Source organism: Agelaius tricolor, unplaced genomic scaffold (genome assembly GCF_023055355.1).
Source record: "Agelaius tricolor isolate 1412-34295 unplaced genomic scaffold, bAgeTri1.0.p SCAF_13, whole genome shotgun sequence".
Lineage (NCBI taxonomy): Eukaryota > Metazoa > Chordata > Aves > Passeriformes > Icteridae > Agelaius > Agelaius tricolor.
This window is the reverse complement of record NW_027269273.1, coordinates 12,325,158-12,340,600: the sequence shown is the minus strand read 5'-3', so window position 1 is coordinate 12,340,600 and position 15,443 is coordinate 12,325,158. Positions and strand designations below refer to the sequence as shown.

At 43.5% G+C, this 15,443-nt stretch overlaps 1 protein-coding gene across 5 annotated transcripts; it reads left to right on the top strand.

Annotated features, from left to right (window-relative positions):
• Nucleotides 1-1,456: 1,456 nt before the first annotated feature.
• PRXL2A (peroxiredoxin like 2A) lies at nucleotides 1,457-11,893 on the top strand. Of its 5 annotated transcripts, none has more exons than XM_071438754.1 (6): nucleotides 1,457-1,673; nucleotides 7,742-7,921; nucleotides 8,276-8,367; nucleotides 10,217-10,357; nucleotides 11,116-11,280; nucleotides 11,413-11,893. In XM_071438754.1, the coding sequence occupies exons 2-6, from the start codon at nucleotides 7,744-7,746 to the stop codon at nucleotides 11,509-11,511; spliced, it is 675 nt and encodes a 224-aa protein (XP_071294855.1). In that variant the 5' UTR covers nucleotides 1,457-1,673; nucleotides 7,742-7,743; the 3' UTR covers nucleotides 11,512-11,893. The 5 variants fall into 5 exon arrangements, with proteins under 5 accessions (XP_071294855.1, XP_071294857.1, XP_071294856.1 ...); XM_071438756.1 differs by having other exon boundaries at nucleotides 1,457-1,712; XM_071438755.1 differs by lacking the exon at nucleotides 1,457-1,673 and adding an exon at nucleotides 2,146-2,295.
• The last annotated feature ends 3,550 nt before the right edge of the window (nucleotides 11,894-15,443 follow it).

Below are 15,443 nucleotides of genomic sequence, written 5' to 3'. Positions count from 1 at the left end.
AAATGAAATCAGAGCCACTTCAGAGATGAACTGCCTGTTACTCTCACCTGGTGCCTTGTCATGGACTCCTGCCCAGAGCAAAGAATAGATAGATATTTTCATTTTGTGATAGGTGGGGTTTTTTTCCCTCCTCAGCAATATTGGCTACCTTAGAATTGGGATAGGCCAGCTGCCGGGCTGTTAGAGGTGTAATGTGCAGAAGTGTCATTAAGAAAAAAGTTCATTTTGTATACTTACCATGGAAACAAAAATAATGGAGCTGGCATTCTACCATTGGCAAATGTTGTCAGCTTGGTCCACAACCACAGTCAAATTCAGAAGAAAGGAATCTTGACAGCCTGCAGAAATTAGGGTTTTAATTATACAATAATGGCTGACAAAATTTGCCAATAATTTTTTTTGCTCATAATGTTTTTCTAAAGATTGCAGTGTCAGCATGGCAGATACATGTATTCTGATTCAATGCTGATTGCATTTTTAAAAATGACAAAGTCATGTCAGCATATTATGTTTGGTGTTGACAGAAAACCAACCCAAAGGAGAAAAAGCAGAGATATTGTTTCATATACTTCCCAGGAAAAAGCAGCCACAAATTCTTAATCCTTTCAAATTCCCCCTCTCTTTCAAGCAGTCTGGTAATGCTGTTTCTGCTATGAGGTTTGCTTAGGTTATTTTTTTACTGCTGCTAAGACTTCAGTGCTTTTTACAATCCATTTATTTCTAAAATAATGTGTGTAGACAAAAGCATAACTACCACAATTTTGGGCAAAAAGACTCAAAATCTTTTCCTTCAACTGCCTGAGCCCATGCCATTCTGACATGTGCAACGCAACATGGTGCAATAGGCTGTTTTGCAGAAGGTGCTGTTCCATGTGGCTTACTGGCAGCACACGGCTGCTGCTGTGCTCTGCTGTAAGAGCACCGTGATAAGGAAGGGCCATTTTGTCTAGTTAAGTTTGGAACTTGGTGAAAAACAGTGAAACAGTGGTTGATGGAATGTAGACATGCCAGTACCATCAAAAGGGTTATGTTCATTCTCCTGAGCTACTGTTGTGTTACCAGACAGACCAGACTGTTCTGTCATTGCTACTACCCTTTTTTTTGTTGTTGTTGATTTTTGGGATTTTAGCTGCTGGGTTAACAGGAGATCTCAGGAAATAGTCCCAATGTAGTGAAGACAAGTCCTCTGAGTTTGTAGTTGGAGCGGTGCCCAATGACCATAAGCATCTGAAGAGTGTGTTTGTTAAACGATGTTGTGACATGTTATTGGCTGGCTTATCTGAGCAAGTATATTCTTGAATGCAATATATATGCAAACATTCTAAGTGCCCCATTAATCAGATTACTTGAATGATAAGCTCACTACATTCTTGGACTCAGGTCGTTGTGGGTTGGGTGCTTTTTTTGCCCTGCCTATTTAAGCACGGTATCCCATAATGTATTTCATTTCTTCGCTTAGCCAGAGGCTGCAGTAGCCCACGAGAGGGGACGATGGGTTCCGAGAGGGAGCGGAAGGCTTTCATCCGTTCCAGCCGCTAACGGCGGGGCTCATCCCGCTGGCCGCACCGGCGCAGAGCCGCGGGCCGAAGGGCACCGAGCGCGGCTGGCAGCGGGGCGTGCGCGGAGGGCGCCGGGGGCGGTGCCGGCCACAGCGGGCCGGGAGCGGCGGCGCTGTGAGTGCGGGGCCGAGGGGCCGCGGTGCGGGGGGCGGAGTGAGTGCGGGGCCGCGGTGCGGGTGTGCGGTGAGTGTGAGTGCGGGGCCGAGGGGCCGCGGTGCGGGGTGAGTGTGAGTGCGGGGCCGCGGTGCGGGGCACCGGTGTGAGTGCGGGTGCGGGGCCGCAGTGCGGGTGCGGGGTGCTGTGAGTGCGGGGCCGAGGGGCCGCGGTGCGGGGTGAGTGTGAGTGCGGAGCCGCGGTCCGGGATGAGTGCGGGTGCGGGGCCGCGGTGTGAGTGCGGGTGTGGGGTGCTGTGAGTGCGGGGCCGCGGTGCGGGGCCGAGGGGCCGCGGTCCGGTGTGAGTGCGGGTGCGGGGCCGCGTGTGCGTGCGGAGCGCCGGGGATGGGCGGGACGGCGGCGCTGTGAGTGTGGGGCCGCAGAGTGGGCGTCCGGCGGGTGGGAGGGTCTCGGGTCCGCGTTGGGGCCGGGCTGTCCCTCCCCTGGGCTGTCCCCCACGGGGGTGCTCTCTCCTCCCCGCTGGCCCCGGGTCGCGGCCGCAGCGCGCCGGCCGGGGGAGGCGGCGGCGAGCGCTGAGCGCCGAGGGGCGGCCGGGGACCCCCGCGGCTCTCGCCATCCCGAGGTTTGAAATTCTGCCCTCGTGGTTTGACGTTTTGAGAGATCCCTGCTTGCTAGGCAGTCCTATCCCGTGTGTGAGTAGGCACAGCAGGATCCGTGAAGGACAGAGAGAGTCCGTGCTTCGTTTTTCATTTCATTCGTGATGCGCTGGTTGGGTCCTGCGTGCAATCGCTCTGCTCAGGAAATCCACCTTGGACTGACCAGCTCTCAGCCTTTTCTTTTATAACCATAGGGGCACTGTTCCCATCAGAGCTGGTTCATAGCAGACAAGGGGAAACAAGGTTGTGTGGAAATTATTCTGCCTTGGGTGGGTATAGTGTTACAGCCTCCTTCCTCCATAGAGCCCCTCTGCCTTATGGGGTGGAGTTGACATGTGTCCGTTTTCTTGTGTCTTTGCTTTTATTGACAATTTTGCTGTTAAGAATTGTATAGTGTGAAAAATGTGGAAGTTAAAATATAGAAAGTGAAAATATAAGCAAGGCCTAAGAACCCAAAAGGGTGGGAAAATCTTTATTTAAGCTTGAATCTGTAGGACTTAGAATTCTTGGATCTGCTGTGTGGGAACAGGAGGGATCACTTGCTGTGCTTTCAGTAAATGCTGACTTGTATTATTAGTGGGTCTGTTGGTTTTTTCTTTCCTTCACTACCTTTTCAAACTGACACAGCAGCTTTCCTGCTCTGCATCACCAGCAGACCAAGCTGTGAGCTCATTATCATCATTCTATTATCTTCAGACAGGTACTTTTTGCAGTTCTGTGCTCCCTGAAATATCTCACATCTCCATGGTATCCATTCAGAGATCTGAGTTTTTCCATACAGTGCCTAGCTGCCTGTTCCCTCTCAATACAAGAGAGCTGGAAGATTTCCAGAGCCATGTGCCAGAGCTCTTTGCTCTCCCTTGCTCTAAAGAAAAGGCTTGTTGAGATGTTGGGTTTCTTTAAAACAGTCTAAGAACGGGGGTAACAGCTAACTTCCTTTCAAAGGAAGGAGTATGGTTCGTTTGCTTGACACAGCAACTTTCTCTACAGCTACAGCCACAGAATTCAGTAGTGAACCATGCCCAAATTGGGAAAAACCTAAAAAGATGATTGTTACTCTTGACACAATGTGCAGTTTGTTAGGGCTTTACAATGCTAAAAAGAAAGGAAAACAATCCCTTGTGTTGTGAAAATTACATTTATGCCACAAGAAATGCTAGGAGGCTTCTCTGTGCATTGATTTTGGTGTTTACAGCCAATTTAAGTTGGAAGAGTACTCCTAGGTTTCTCCAGTCAGATCCCAGCTTCAAGCAGGGCTAAGTCTGAAGGGCTGTCAGGATGCTGTATTTTGCAATCCCTAATGGTATTTAAATGCTCGTGAAATCTTGATGAGCATGTTACCAGGTTATTGAGAATTGTAAATTTACTACTTACAAAGGCATTTGTAATCATGACTCATTTTGGGGGGGGGGTGGGAGGTGGGAAATGTCTCATAAAAAAATCAGCTCAACTTGTTTGGGATACGCAAGTTCTGACAAAGCTTTGAAACATTTTTGGGCTTGATATGGAACGTCTCTGGGAAGCTGGAGTGGGGGTGGAAGGAAGAACATGCAATGGTCAAAACCACTTTAGGCCAGCGAGTATTTGCTAGTGCAGTCCTACTTGCAAGACAGTTTTCTTTTTAGGAAAAGTATGTGAGGAAATCTGTTTGCTACTCTGAGTCCTACTGGCATCTTGAAAACAGAGGGACACAGCTGCAGTGGGTCCTGTTTACACTTAAAATAAATGTTTAAGGATAGCTTTCCTTTGAATGACAATTTTTTCTTTGGTTGTGGGTGGTAGGGAAATGAGACATCTAGAAAACAACGTTTTAACTGGTCTTGACAAAAGTGAAGACCATCCACTAGCACTTAAAACAGGATTAATAAGGTTAAGCTTGTTGAAATTCTGGTTAACTGACAGGCCATAAAATAACTCACTGTTATTTTGTAGATCTCTTGTGGTCAACACAAAAACATACACACAAAAAGATGTTTTTCCTTTTTTCTTTGGCCTGTACTGTTTAAAGAGGAGTGTTCATTTTTTTCTGGAAGTTTTAACAGAGTTGAGAAGTTGAAGATCCGGTAGTCTCAGAGAAAATGATGTATTTTAGCAAAGGGATGTTGTCACTAAAGCAGGTAACTGACTATAGAAACACTGGGTTAATTCTCTATAGAGGTACAGCCTCTATACTGATAATTTTTTTCCTAATATTGTGCATTCTGATGACTTTTCAATTCTTTCCAGGGTTGTTTGTATTGTTTTGGCATACCGCATGCATTTTTGAAAGGGTTAGATGTAGAATAGGCTGAAACACAGGGAGACTGTTACTTGTGAAAATGCCCAGTCCTACAGAAGAGCGTGGCTTAGCAGATCTAAAAGTTTTGTGCTGTGTTCCCAGCTTCAGAAAGGCTTTCTGTAATCCCTGTTCCCTGTACCTACCCGCCCCATAAGAAGGCTGACCATGTGTTCAGTTAAAAAGCAAACCAGGATTCTGAACGATCGGGATACCTTTAACTGAGCCTTGCCCTGGATTGGCCGGCCGTGCTGGCTGCTCTCACTGCGGTGGCTGGGGCAGGGACTGACCGGGCAGGGAGCGACCGGCCCGGTCCCGGGGAGGCTGCGGGCTCCTCCCCAGCCCGGCCCAGCCCTGCCCCGCCGCCCGCAGCGCAGCCCGGCTCCGCTGCCTTCGGGGCTCCGCTGCCTTCGGGGCTCCGCTGCCTTCGGGGCTCCGCTGCCTTCGGGGCTCCGCTCGGGGCTCCGCTCCGCTCGGGGCTCCGCTCCCTTCGGGGCGCTCAGCAGCCTGCATGGGTTCTGGTGAGTGCTGCACCGCTGCACAGCCTTGCGGGATGCTCTCCTGTCTCCTCTCATGGATTATGGCTTGTGGGGTGCTTTCTTGTGTCGTCTTATTGCTGCTTGCTGTTTAAAATCCTGATCTGTTTGTATTTTAGTGTGGGAGGGGAGGGTTGTTAAGTCCTTTTGAACTTCAGATGTCCTTAATAAACAGCAGCTTACCAGAAATGGAGCTGCTGGTTGCAAGTGCTGAGCTGTTTTCCAGTCAGTCTCGGCACTTGGGGTTCAATGACATGATGTGTCAGGGCTCAGCCTGTCTCGTTAGCAAATGGTTCAATAATCCTGCCTGCTGCTTCACATGCATATTTTTCAAAGTGGCTCATTATGGAATTTGCTTAGCAGAGGAGAAATTTAGGTGTCACCCTGTAGAGCTGCATTTTCCTTTTTCCTATTTATATAAATAGCAAAAATTTCCCATATAGATAAGGTTGGGGTTTTTTGTCACTGTGTGGAGAGTGACAAGGAGTCCAACTACACTTAATGATCTCCAGGATCAATAACTACTGATTGGAAGCTGACTTGTAGAGATGCTCTTTATCCTAATAAAAATGAGAAGCTATGTGAGAACTACTCATTAGTCACTTGACACAAATTTTGTAACATTTTTGTACACAAATGATGTGCCCTAGGGGTTTAATAGTTGGGTCCGCCTCCACTTTTTTTTTTTTTTTTCCCTAACTATAAATTAGGAAAAAACAAACAAACACTTCTTGACCTGATGAGATTGAAATCCAAATAATTGGGTAGTCAAATTCTGGGAAGGAGCAGGGCTTTATCCAATTGCGTATGCTACAGAGATTTTTAAGTCTTAAAACAAGGATATTGCTCCATGACATATATTTGGAGTTACATTTGCATCATTCCAAAGGCTGGGGTCAGGATGGTCTCTGATAGGTGTCAGAGGCAGATATAAAAAAAGTCATTACAATATGACTTCATGTTTGAAAGAAGTATGTAAAGAAAGCAGATACAGTCAAGGAAGTTTTGCCTTGGTTAGGAATAAGTGGTGAAATAGGGTGGGATCTTATCTGCATGATGTTTGTGTAAACTGGCCTTGTTTCTTGCTCAGGATCATGGGTTACTTACATTTTTAGATACCATGATACTGCCTCCCTTGAAACCAAGTATGCTGTTAAAAGAACAATGTGTTCTTTTTTCATTTTGTGTTTCCTAATGTTGCATTTGTTTGTCAGTAGTATTCTATAGCTGGGTTTAAGGATAGAAAGGGGTTTTCTCACAGAAAATTCTGGGCACAAAATTGAGGAGCTACTCCTAATTGTTTCTGAATTCTGGCAACTATGCTATGGGGATAAAGCTGATGTGTATGTCTGGTTTATTAGCAGTCACAGTTCAAAAGAGTAATATTTTCTTACATTTATTGAGGTGGGAACCTCACCCATACAAAAGTATATACAGACAGCAGTATTTACCAAAATATTCTATCAGGACATAGGGGTTTTGTGAAAAAAAATTGATTCTCCATAATGTGTAATGCTACAGTTGTGTGAGTGCAAATCTACAGCCCTTGAGATGTAAGTGTACAGTGACTTCTTGTGCTGCCAAAACGCCAGTGACTCTTGTACCAGTTACTGTGGAGCTGGATCTTGAACTTTGTCCGTGAGGCTGGGCTGCTGTGATTTCCAGCATCCTCATTAACTGATCCTGCCTCACTGGAAGCCCTTTCCAGGCTTGTGAAACACTTGCAAGGGTCAGCATTGTGCTGTGGGGGCCTGTGGAAGGTGATTAAACAAAATTACCTCCAAGTTGAGCCACCACAAGCAGGATTTGTACTTTCACGCTGGAATATTCCCCCTGCAATGCTGTGGGTTCCAGGTGGTGTGTGTGAGTGCAGGCTCTTTGCTCCTGCTGTCCTTTCTGCTTTAGCAGGAGTGGCAGTGAGTTAGACAGAGGAAGAAGGTGCTCTCCCAGGCATGTTTGCAGTATCACTGGGTAATAAAATGGTTGCAAGTCGACATTTTTTTGTCTGCAGGCATGAGCTCCGAGTTTGGCTTTGTGCCTGCTTTGGTTCTCAGTGGGAAACTGTAATGAATGTGAAAGGTTACCAGTTATGATGAACCTGATAGAGCAGGTTTAGATTTTTTTTCCCCAAGTCTTCTATAGTATATTTGTAAAGTTCACTGTTTAATATAGATTAGTGTGTTTAAAACAATTAATTTACAAAGGTTTCCCTTTTTTTGAAAGAAACTGCTGTCTTACTGTAATAATTTACTGACTAATGTACAGGTCATATTGTTAGAGGCTCTTTATTACACATGTATGTGATACACTTTGATCATCTTTCTCCTCATTGCATCTGAGCACTTAATTATTGATGATTTTGTCTGGTGGCAGGGAAGGATAAGAACATCTTGTCATTATCTAGTTTTGATGTGGGTCAGGCACAGAACTGGAATGTAATCTTTATCTTTTAAAACCCCTTTCAGTACATTAATAAATATACAGATCATCTCCATTAAGCCAAATATACCTGCATGAGCTTTTAGTTGTTTTAATCCAATTCCTCATCCTCTAGCATCATTGATGTTCAGTTACAGAGCTGTTCTTTCTTTCTCTTTCCAGAAATGTCCTTCCTGCCTGACTTGGGGGCCTTCACCATGGGCATGTGGTCTGTTGGCCTGGGAGCCATTGGTGCAGCTGTGACAGGGATTGTCCTTGCTAACACTGACTTATTTTTGTCCAAGCCAGAAAAGGCTACATTGGAGTTTTTAGAGGAGATAGAGCTAAAGACTCTGGGATCAGGTAAGATTCTGGCTATTTCAGACCACATTCTTCAAGAATTGGACTTTTATAAGAACTTTTCTAAGGCCGGGGTTGGAAGCAGTTTTTTTAGTCTTTCCTAGTTGTGACATGTGGTTGAGTGTCCTTGATATTCAATACTTGTGGTGAAGGAAAAACAACCAAAACTGGTATTTCTGGATGAAACAAGACACACTTCTAAAAATCAATAATCTCCTCTTATGGATTTTTTTTCTGTTAGGACTGTATTTGAATGTGGAATTCTCTGCAGTGCTTTGTGTTGGTCCATAAGGTATTAACTGTTATAAACAAGACTGACTGATATTATTGTTGGTGTTGTTTCTCCTGTACAAACAGAACAAAGGACATTCAAAGCAGGTGAACTATGGAAGGAGAATGGTGCAGTGATCATGGCTGTACGAAGACCCGGATGATTTTTGTGCAGAGAGGTACTTGCTGGGCTTGGGGATTAATTAAGAAGAGTTGAGGTCTGCTTGCATGGATAGTCTGTAAATAAAGGGAGGGGATGAATAGCACAGCCATCAAATATATCTAAAGTATCTGAAAGGTTTTGTTTCATGGTTAAAACTGGTCACCAGCTACCAGCATGCTTAGTTTCCTTTTCAGCTGGTTTGTATGGTCCAGGTCCTGAGCTTTTTCCTTCTGAAGGTGATGGTTATGTTATCACATCTGCCAGGGACCTAGCCCATGGTAATTAGAAGGGAAGATTGCACAAGATTCAGTTGGTAATGAGTCTTATGAGCTATTTTTATATATATAGTCCAAAATAAGTCTCTGTGAGCCAGGTAGTGTCTGGTCAAATACAGCCCAAGACTGGATTGGCAGAAAGCCATCAGATAAAGCTCATCTGCAAAAAAAAAAAAAGGTGTGCATAGAGGAAGTACTTCTTGGTTCTGGGTGCTAAATGTGAGGCAGGAAGGTACAGACTCTGAAGATAAGGAGTTTCTGTTCCATAACAAGGTGGTTGGAAAACAAATTTTGATCCTTAAGTTGACATTAGGCTCCTTGGGTGGAGCTCCTTGGAAGCAGACACCTAAAACACAGTTTGAATGTACCGAGTGCCTGGGAACAGCCATTGCACTTTGGACATTATGTTTCTCATAGCTATAGGGAAAAATAGTTATTATGTTGTTACTCACTGTTCTATAACGTGGAGTAATTAATATTGCAACCTCTTCATTAGGGCATCTGCTCCCATCAGTAGTAAGGGCTCAAATACGTGTAGAATTCGTGGAAGGTTCAAGTGCTCTGCTCTCTGAACGGGTGTAGCGTAGGCAGGAGGAGAATGCACTCAGGTGCCTGACTCTGTAACTTTCACACACACTCAGTCAGGAATCCCAGAGTGCTTGTTTATTATCAGCAGTAGTAGTATTACTGAAAGTTTCAAATTTTCCTGTCTGTTAATCCCTATCCGTTTGCTCCTTGGTACAATTCTAGATGTCCTATTAGCCTTTCAGTTAAGGTATTTCAGTTAGGTGACTGAGAGTGTTCATGTAAACTGTGTCCATGTTTCTAAAATGTGGAGTTGATTTTTTTTATGTGGGAATTCTGTCCAGTAAAAATGACCTTTGTCCACGAGAGATAGGAAACATTTTCAGTGCACACTCTGATCTGTTCAAAATCTCAGGGATTTCTATATAAACTGTGTGAACTGGGATTCCTTTAGGAGAACAAAAAAACCCAGCAGATGAGTGCTGACACCTTACACTCTTACACACCAGAAAAAGCAGGTTTGCTTCTGGGATACTGAAAGTCTATGAAGAAATTGCCTGATTTTTTTTTTTTACTGGGGGAATTAGGAAGGAGAGTGTATCTTCATTACTTACTGTAAACTTGTATAGCCTGCTTCTGCACAGAACCCCTCAAAATACTTTGCAGAAGGACTGATAATGATGGATGTCAACTTGGGAAAAAGGATTGAAAATTCTGAAAAAGTTAAGTGATGTGCAGGCATTATATTTCTGCCATTCTCAAATTCTTCAGAAGATAATTGGAGCCCTATTATAGGCAAAGTATCTCTACAGCTTTAAATTAAAAATATGTTTTATCCAGTGAATGCTCAGAAGAATCTGCTTCCTCCATGTTTAACAAAGAAAAATTGTAGTAAATCTGATGAAGAGCTGCCTAGGAGTACAACTAGTTTAAGTGTTACAGGTCTGTTTCTGGCTTGTGCCTCAGGCTAGAAGTTGTGTGTTTCTGGTGGCACTGAAATTCACGGTGAAGCTTTCCAGCCTCCATTTATTGACTGAAATGTTTGGGTTTTTTTCCTTTGCTTAGGAGGCTTCTGAGCTCTCCTCTCTGAAACCCCAGCTGTCCAAGCTGGGTGTCCCTCTCTATGCTGTTGTGAAAGAGAAGATAGGGACTGAAGTGGAGGATTTTCAGCATTACTTCAAAGGAGAAATCTTTCTGGATGAAAAGGTATAGTGAAGTTGGTGTTTCCTTTTGTTTAAAAACAAATCTATGAATGCCCTCTTTGAGGAGCTTGTATAAATAAGTAGAATGTAGTCCGATTGAAAAAGGATTTTGTAGCACTGCAGTTTAAGAAGTTAATTGGCTTTGTTTTTCTATATTTATATATCCTGCTGAGCTTACCAACTGCAGTGTACCAATGCACTGATAAGGTGCTGTGGCAGGATTATTCCTCCCCTTCAGCAGGTAAACAATATGGCCTGTTAATATTTATTCCTTTCTTTCACTGGCTGTGTGACCTGCTGATGTTTATGATGTGTGAATCAAGATTTGAAGGTGACACATGTAATTAATTCATGATATACAGGCCAGATTGCAGTGATATGGCTTGTTCCAGTACACCAGCACGTGCTGGATTGCCAATCTCATGTCCTACAGAGCCACTGCCCTGCTTTCTCCCTAGATCAGGAGACATATTTAAAAATCATTTGGGTTCTGAAGAAAAAAGACTATTAATACTCAAAATCTACTAGAGGATCCTTTTATTTTCTCTCTCCCCTCTGCCTGTGTGAAAGAATCAGACTGAATTTAAAAAACCCCAACTACCAACCAACCAAAAAAATACATTTATCACAAAGCAGTGCTGTTGTCAGCAGTAGGGATGTAGGTGTACATTTGGCTTAAATACTTGTGGATGAGCTTAACATCCACATGAATGACAAGTCCTTTTCCCTTTGTTTGCTGACATGTTTTCTGTTCCCCTGCAGAAAGGCTTTTATGGTCCACGCCGACGAAAAATGATGTTGTCAGGCTTCTTCCGCTTGGGAGTTTGGCAAAATTTCTTCCGTGCTTGGAGAAGTGGATATAGTGGAAATCTGGAAGGAGAAGGATTCACCCTGGGAGGTGTATATGTGATTGGGGCAGGAAGACAGGTACTGCTGGCCATCTAGGAGGCTTTTTTCTATCATATTAGATCAGAAGTTTGTTTCTTGGAATTGTTTGGTTGGGCAGTGGATCTTTTGCAGGGAGACACGTCTGAATTTCTCTCTTGTGTCTTTGACTAGGGTGTTTTACTGGAGCATCGTGAGAAAGAATTTGGAGACAAAGTCAGCCTTCCATCTGTCCTTGAAGCTGCTGAGAAGATAAAACCACAAGCTTCATAAGTGGAAAAACAGTTGCACATGTTTCTGATTAGAGCTTGAAATGTAGAATGTATCCATGTCTTGAATGTGTGGGTGCAATTGCTTAACTATTTAGTGATCAAAGCACAGGAAAGATTCTCTATTCAACCATAGAAAATGATGAAAATCCTCTTGTTGTGTTTGGTTCCCTTGCAGCCTTCCAGGTGGCCAGGATTTTGACTGGTCCTTTGTATCTGGCTGTATTAATGAAAGGCTGAGTCTAAAATCTGACCTAGCCTAGATGTTTCCAGTCAGAGACAGTCGGTTGAAAACCTGTCTACCTAGGGAAACAAAACTCTTCTAAGGCTGTAGTAATGGAGTACCAGCTGAGGGGAAAATATAATAAAACTTTACATAAATAAAATGTCTTTGGTTTTTGCTTTTTCATTAACATGTAAATACATCTGTGTTTCTAGAAGACTACACCCTGTCAGTCTAACTCTGAGATTTTGCATTCAAGACATGCCACTATGTCTGCACAGTGAATTTCTTGTTAGTTCACTACTGGTTCTAGATCTTCTAAGTCCATGTGATTCCCTGAAAGGAAGATAATAATGGCTTGAAGGCAGGTTCCTTTTTGTATTTAAGATTCTTTTAAAAAAAATTTGCGTAGTTATGGATGGAATTCTGACTTTTTTCCTTAGTATTTTTGTCCAGGTAAAACTGATTTTAGCAAAAAATATTTATATGCTCTTCAGAGTCTGTTCTTCACAGTTCCCCAAAACAGGACTAGCAGTGAGAATTTTGAGTGATTCATATATTTCATTTGGAAACAAAATAGAAATTGGACTCATGTATGCTACTATCAGCTGAAACTTGGGGATGAAGGAAGGAACAGGATTTGAAGAGTACAGCAGCAAATTGACTCTGTGATATGGACTTCCTCTACAAAGGCTCTCCTTGGAGCCATGGACAGGTGAAGAGAACCATGAAATAAAGAATTGTGCCTGAGGGATTCTTTTCCTGGGTTTTACTGCTGCAAGGCAGTACTGGTATGGTGTGCTGACACAAGCCATGGAAAGTTCAAAGCATTGTGGAAGTGTCCACTTGTCTGCAGTCAGCAAATGGATACTTGGGAGTGCAAGGGGTAGGGAGCACAAGAGATGCTAAAAGCAATGGGTGTGCAAGGGGCTATGAATAACAAAGATCCTTTAGCAGGAGTGTTCTGGATCGTGGCTTCTCTGGAGTTCTGCATTTTCTTTCTCATGGGAAATAAAAAGCTTTGCCATTTGCAGAGAATTGGTCTTGCACAAAGACCAGCAAAGGAGGTACTGATCTTAGACCTGCATTTCAGGCCTTGTCCCAAGGGCTGTTTGTGCATTTCGCCTAAACATGAAATGTGAAAGGCATAAACAGTCCTTGGAGAATGGGATGGAAGACAGATAAATTCCTAGAAATTGAAGATAAAGTGAAGTGCCTGTAGAACCTGCTGAATCTGGAAAGCATCTCCTTACAATTTTGTGTACAGGCAACTGAATTCCACCCCCTCTGTCAGAGCTGGGCCTGCAGGGAGCCTTAGATGATGACAAGGACGCCATGGGGCTGCAGCCCTGCTCCCAACCTACCCAAAGGGAGTGGCAACAGAAGCAGGGAGCTATGCTGTCCAGAATTTGGAGGATAATGGCTGTCAAACATATAAATCACTAATGCTACAACATGCTGAAGTGTTCCTATAATGTAAAAACAGTTTTAGAAAGAGCCATGAAGTCTTTTTAAGTTTGTTAATGTAATCATGGAAACTGAAAGTTCTCTGCTTTGGCACATTCCCCAGAGGGCTATGTACAGAAACCACATCAGACTCTGAGGTATTGTCCTGCTCTAAACAGTATTATTTCCCATAAACGGTGCACTTCTTGATTTGAAAGTTATAGAAGCTTATGTGCATTTTAAAGTTTTCTAACCCTGTCTTTCAAAAATCAAGTAAAATTAGAGCAAAATAGTAAAGGAGGGACAAATTACATCTAAGTGAATTTCCAGTACTGCAGACTGAATTTAGAATGTCCACTGAAAAAAAAATAAATTACAGTTGTTAATTTTGTTGTGCTAACAGCTACCTCTGCTGGTCCAGTTCCTTGTATGCATTTAATGTTGTTATTTCTTTTCTTTTAACATGGCATGTACCCAAAATCTAAACCACTTCTCAGCACATCAAATATCACATCATACTTTAACACACAGCTAGTTACTGGAAACTAATAATTAAAAGTTTGTTTCTTATTCTGAGATGTGCATTTTGCACTCATGCAGAATGATATTCTGTTTATTTTCATCTTTAAGGTTGAAGATGGATCAGGTGAGTAGGAAAGTGCAAAAGGTGCAAGGGTAGGGCTTGAGAAACACAACTCTGCTGTAGGAATTTTTTTTCAATCAACTTTTCCTTGTTTGTCAGTTCATCTATCTTTTCTTCAGCAGATAGCTGGGTTTACTGTAAGTATTTCATGAATGAAAATGCTATGAATTTATGTAGGTGTAATATAAGAAAGTGCTTTTTATTTGAACTTTAGGGATCCCCAGTTGCATTTCCTATTTGCAGTGTCCTTTTAGGGCCATTAGAAAGATTGTCTGCCCCAGAGGATGCTTTTGGCTCCGCATCTTTGTTTCCCCGTGCGCGTTATCTGTTCCCGCGCTGTCAAACTGCCTGTCCTTGGTGCCATCCGCGAATATCCACAACCAGACGGGAATGCCAAGGGATCCCTGCCATTTTCTGATGCGTTTCCTGTGGTAGGGAAAAAAAAAAAAAAAGTTTCTGTTTCTCTCCGCACCGCTGGATGTCACTGCTACCCAGCCGAAGTGCAGGGGAGCGGTGAAGCCGAGGGGTTTCTGCAGTGGAAGATTTGCTGAACAGGTTCCAGGAGCAGACCGCTGTAGGGTCGGGTTCAGCTGGAAGGAAGCTGTGGGAACAGACATCTATTCCTGCCATCTTTTCACTTGTGTGGACGTTTTCCTTTTAAGAAACTTGGAGGAAGGATATACTGTATTGACGGCAGAGCCTATGGTATATGGATATTTCTAAGTGGAGGGAATAAATTATTAGCAGACTCACGACGATACTTACAACATTAAACCTATTGCAGTTTTGGGTACTAATTTCCGCTCCTGCCGTGGCTGCCTTTGTCGCAGGGACTGTCCGGGGCCGCTCGGGGGGACCGGAGCCGAGAGCTGCGGCAGCCGCCGCTAACAGCAGGGGGAGTGGGGAAACGCTCTGGGAATGAGGACAAACTCAAATCACTGATTCAGCCGGATCCCCTCGAATGTCACTGGCTGTCTGGCCACTTCCATGCTAATTTATTAGTCTTCTAATCGATCTCGAACGTGTTACAAAGGCTTTCCCTACAATGTTTCTGCTTTCTCTTTTAGATCCAGCGACTGATTTCTTTGTATTTGAAGTTGCTTAAGGTCTCTCAGTAGCTTCTGTGGGCTTTGTTTCCTTGCACACCCCTCTCTCTTAAGCTCATAATTATCAAAACCACATGACAATTCCAACTGTAACTCTGATTTCTGGATGCCTCCCTCCATAAATAGACTGTTTTTACACTGAAAAATGCTATTTGGTGATAATGTTGAACATACACAGTGGTGAACAGCTCTGATCAGGCCAGTTTCCACCAGCTACCCCTCATGAAGATTTCATTTATGTTAGAAAACGTTTTGTAGTAGTCAGAGGGAAACAAGATTAACAAACCACACATGAACATCGGCCTGCACATATTCACTTAAAAAATCAGATTTCCTATTTTCATTCCTGCAGGATTATTACACCTCTTACTGCTGAAGTGACTGTCTTTTAAAAGTGTTCCAATTTGCCCTAGCACTTAGTTAATGGTTTCTGTGATGGATGAGATTTTTACTCCAATTTTTCTGGCAACACAGTGAAGCACTGTGCAGAGATAATGTCAAAGGCAAATAAATGGGAC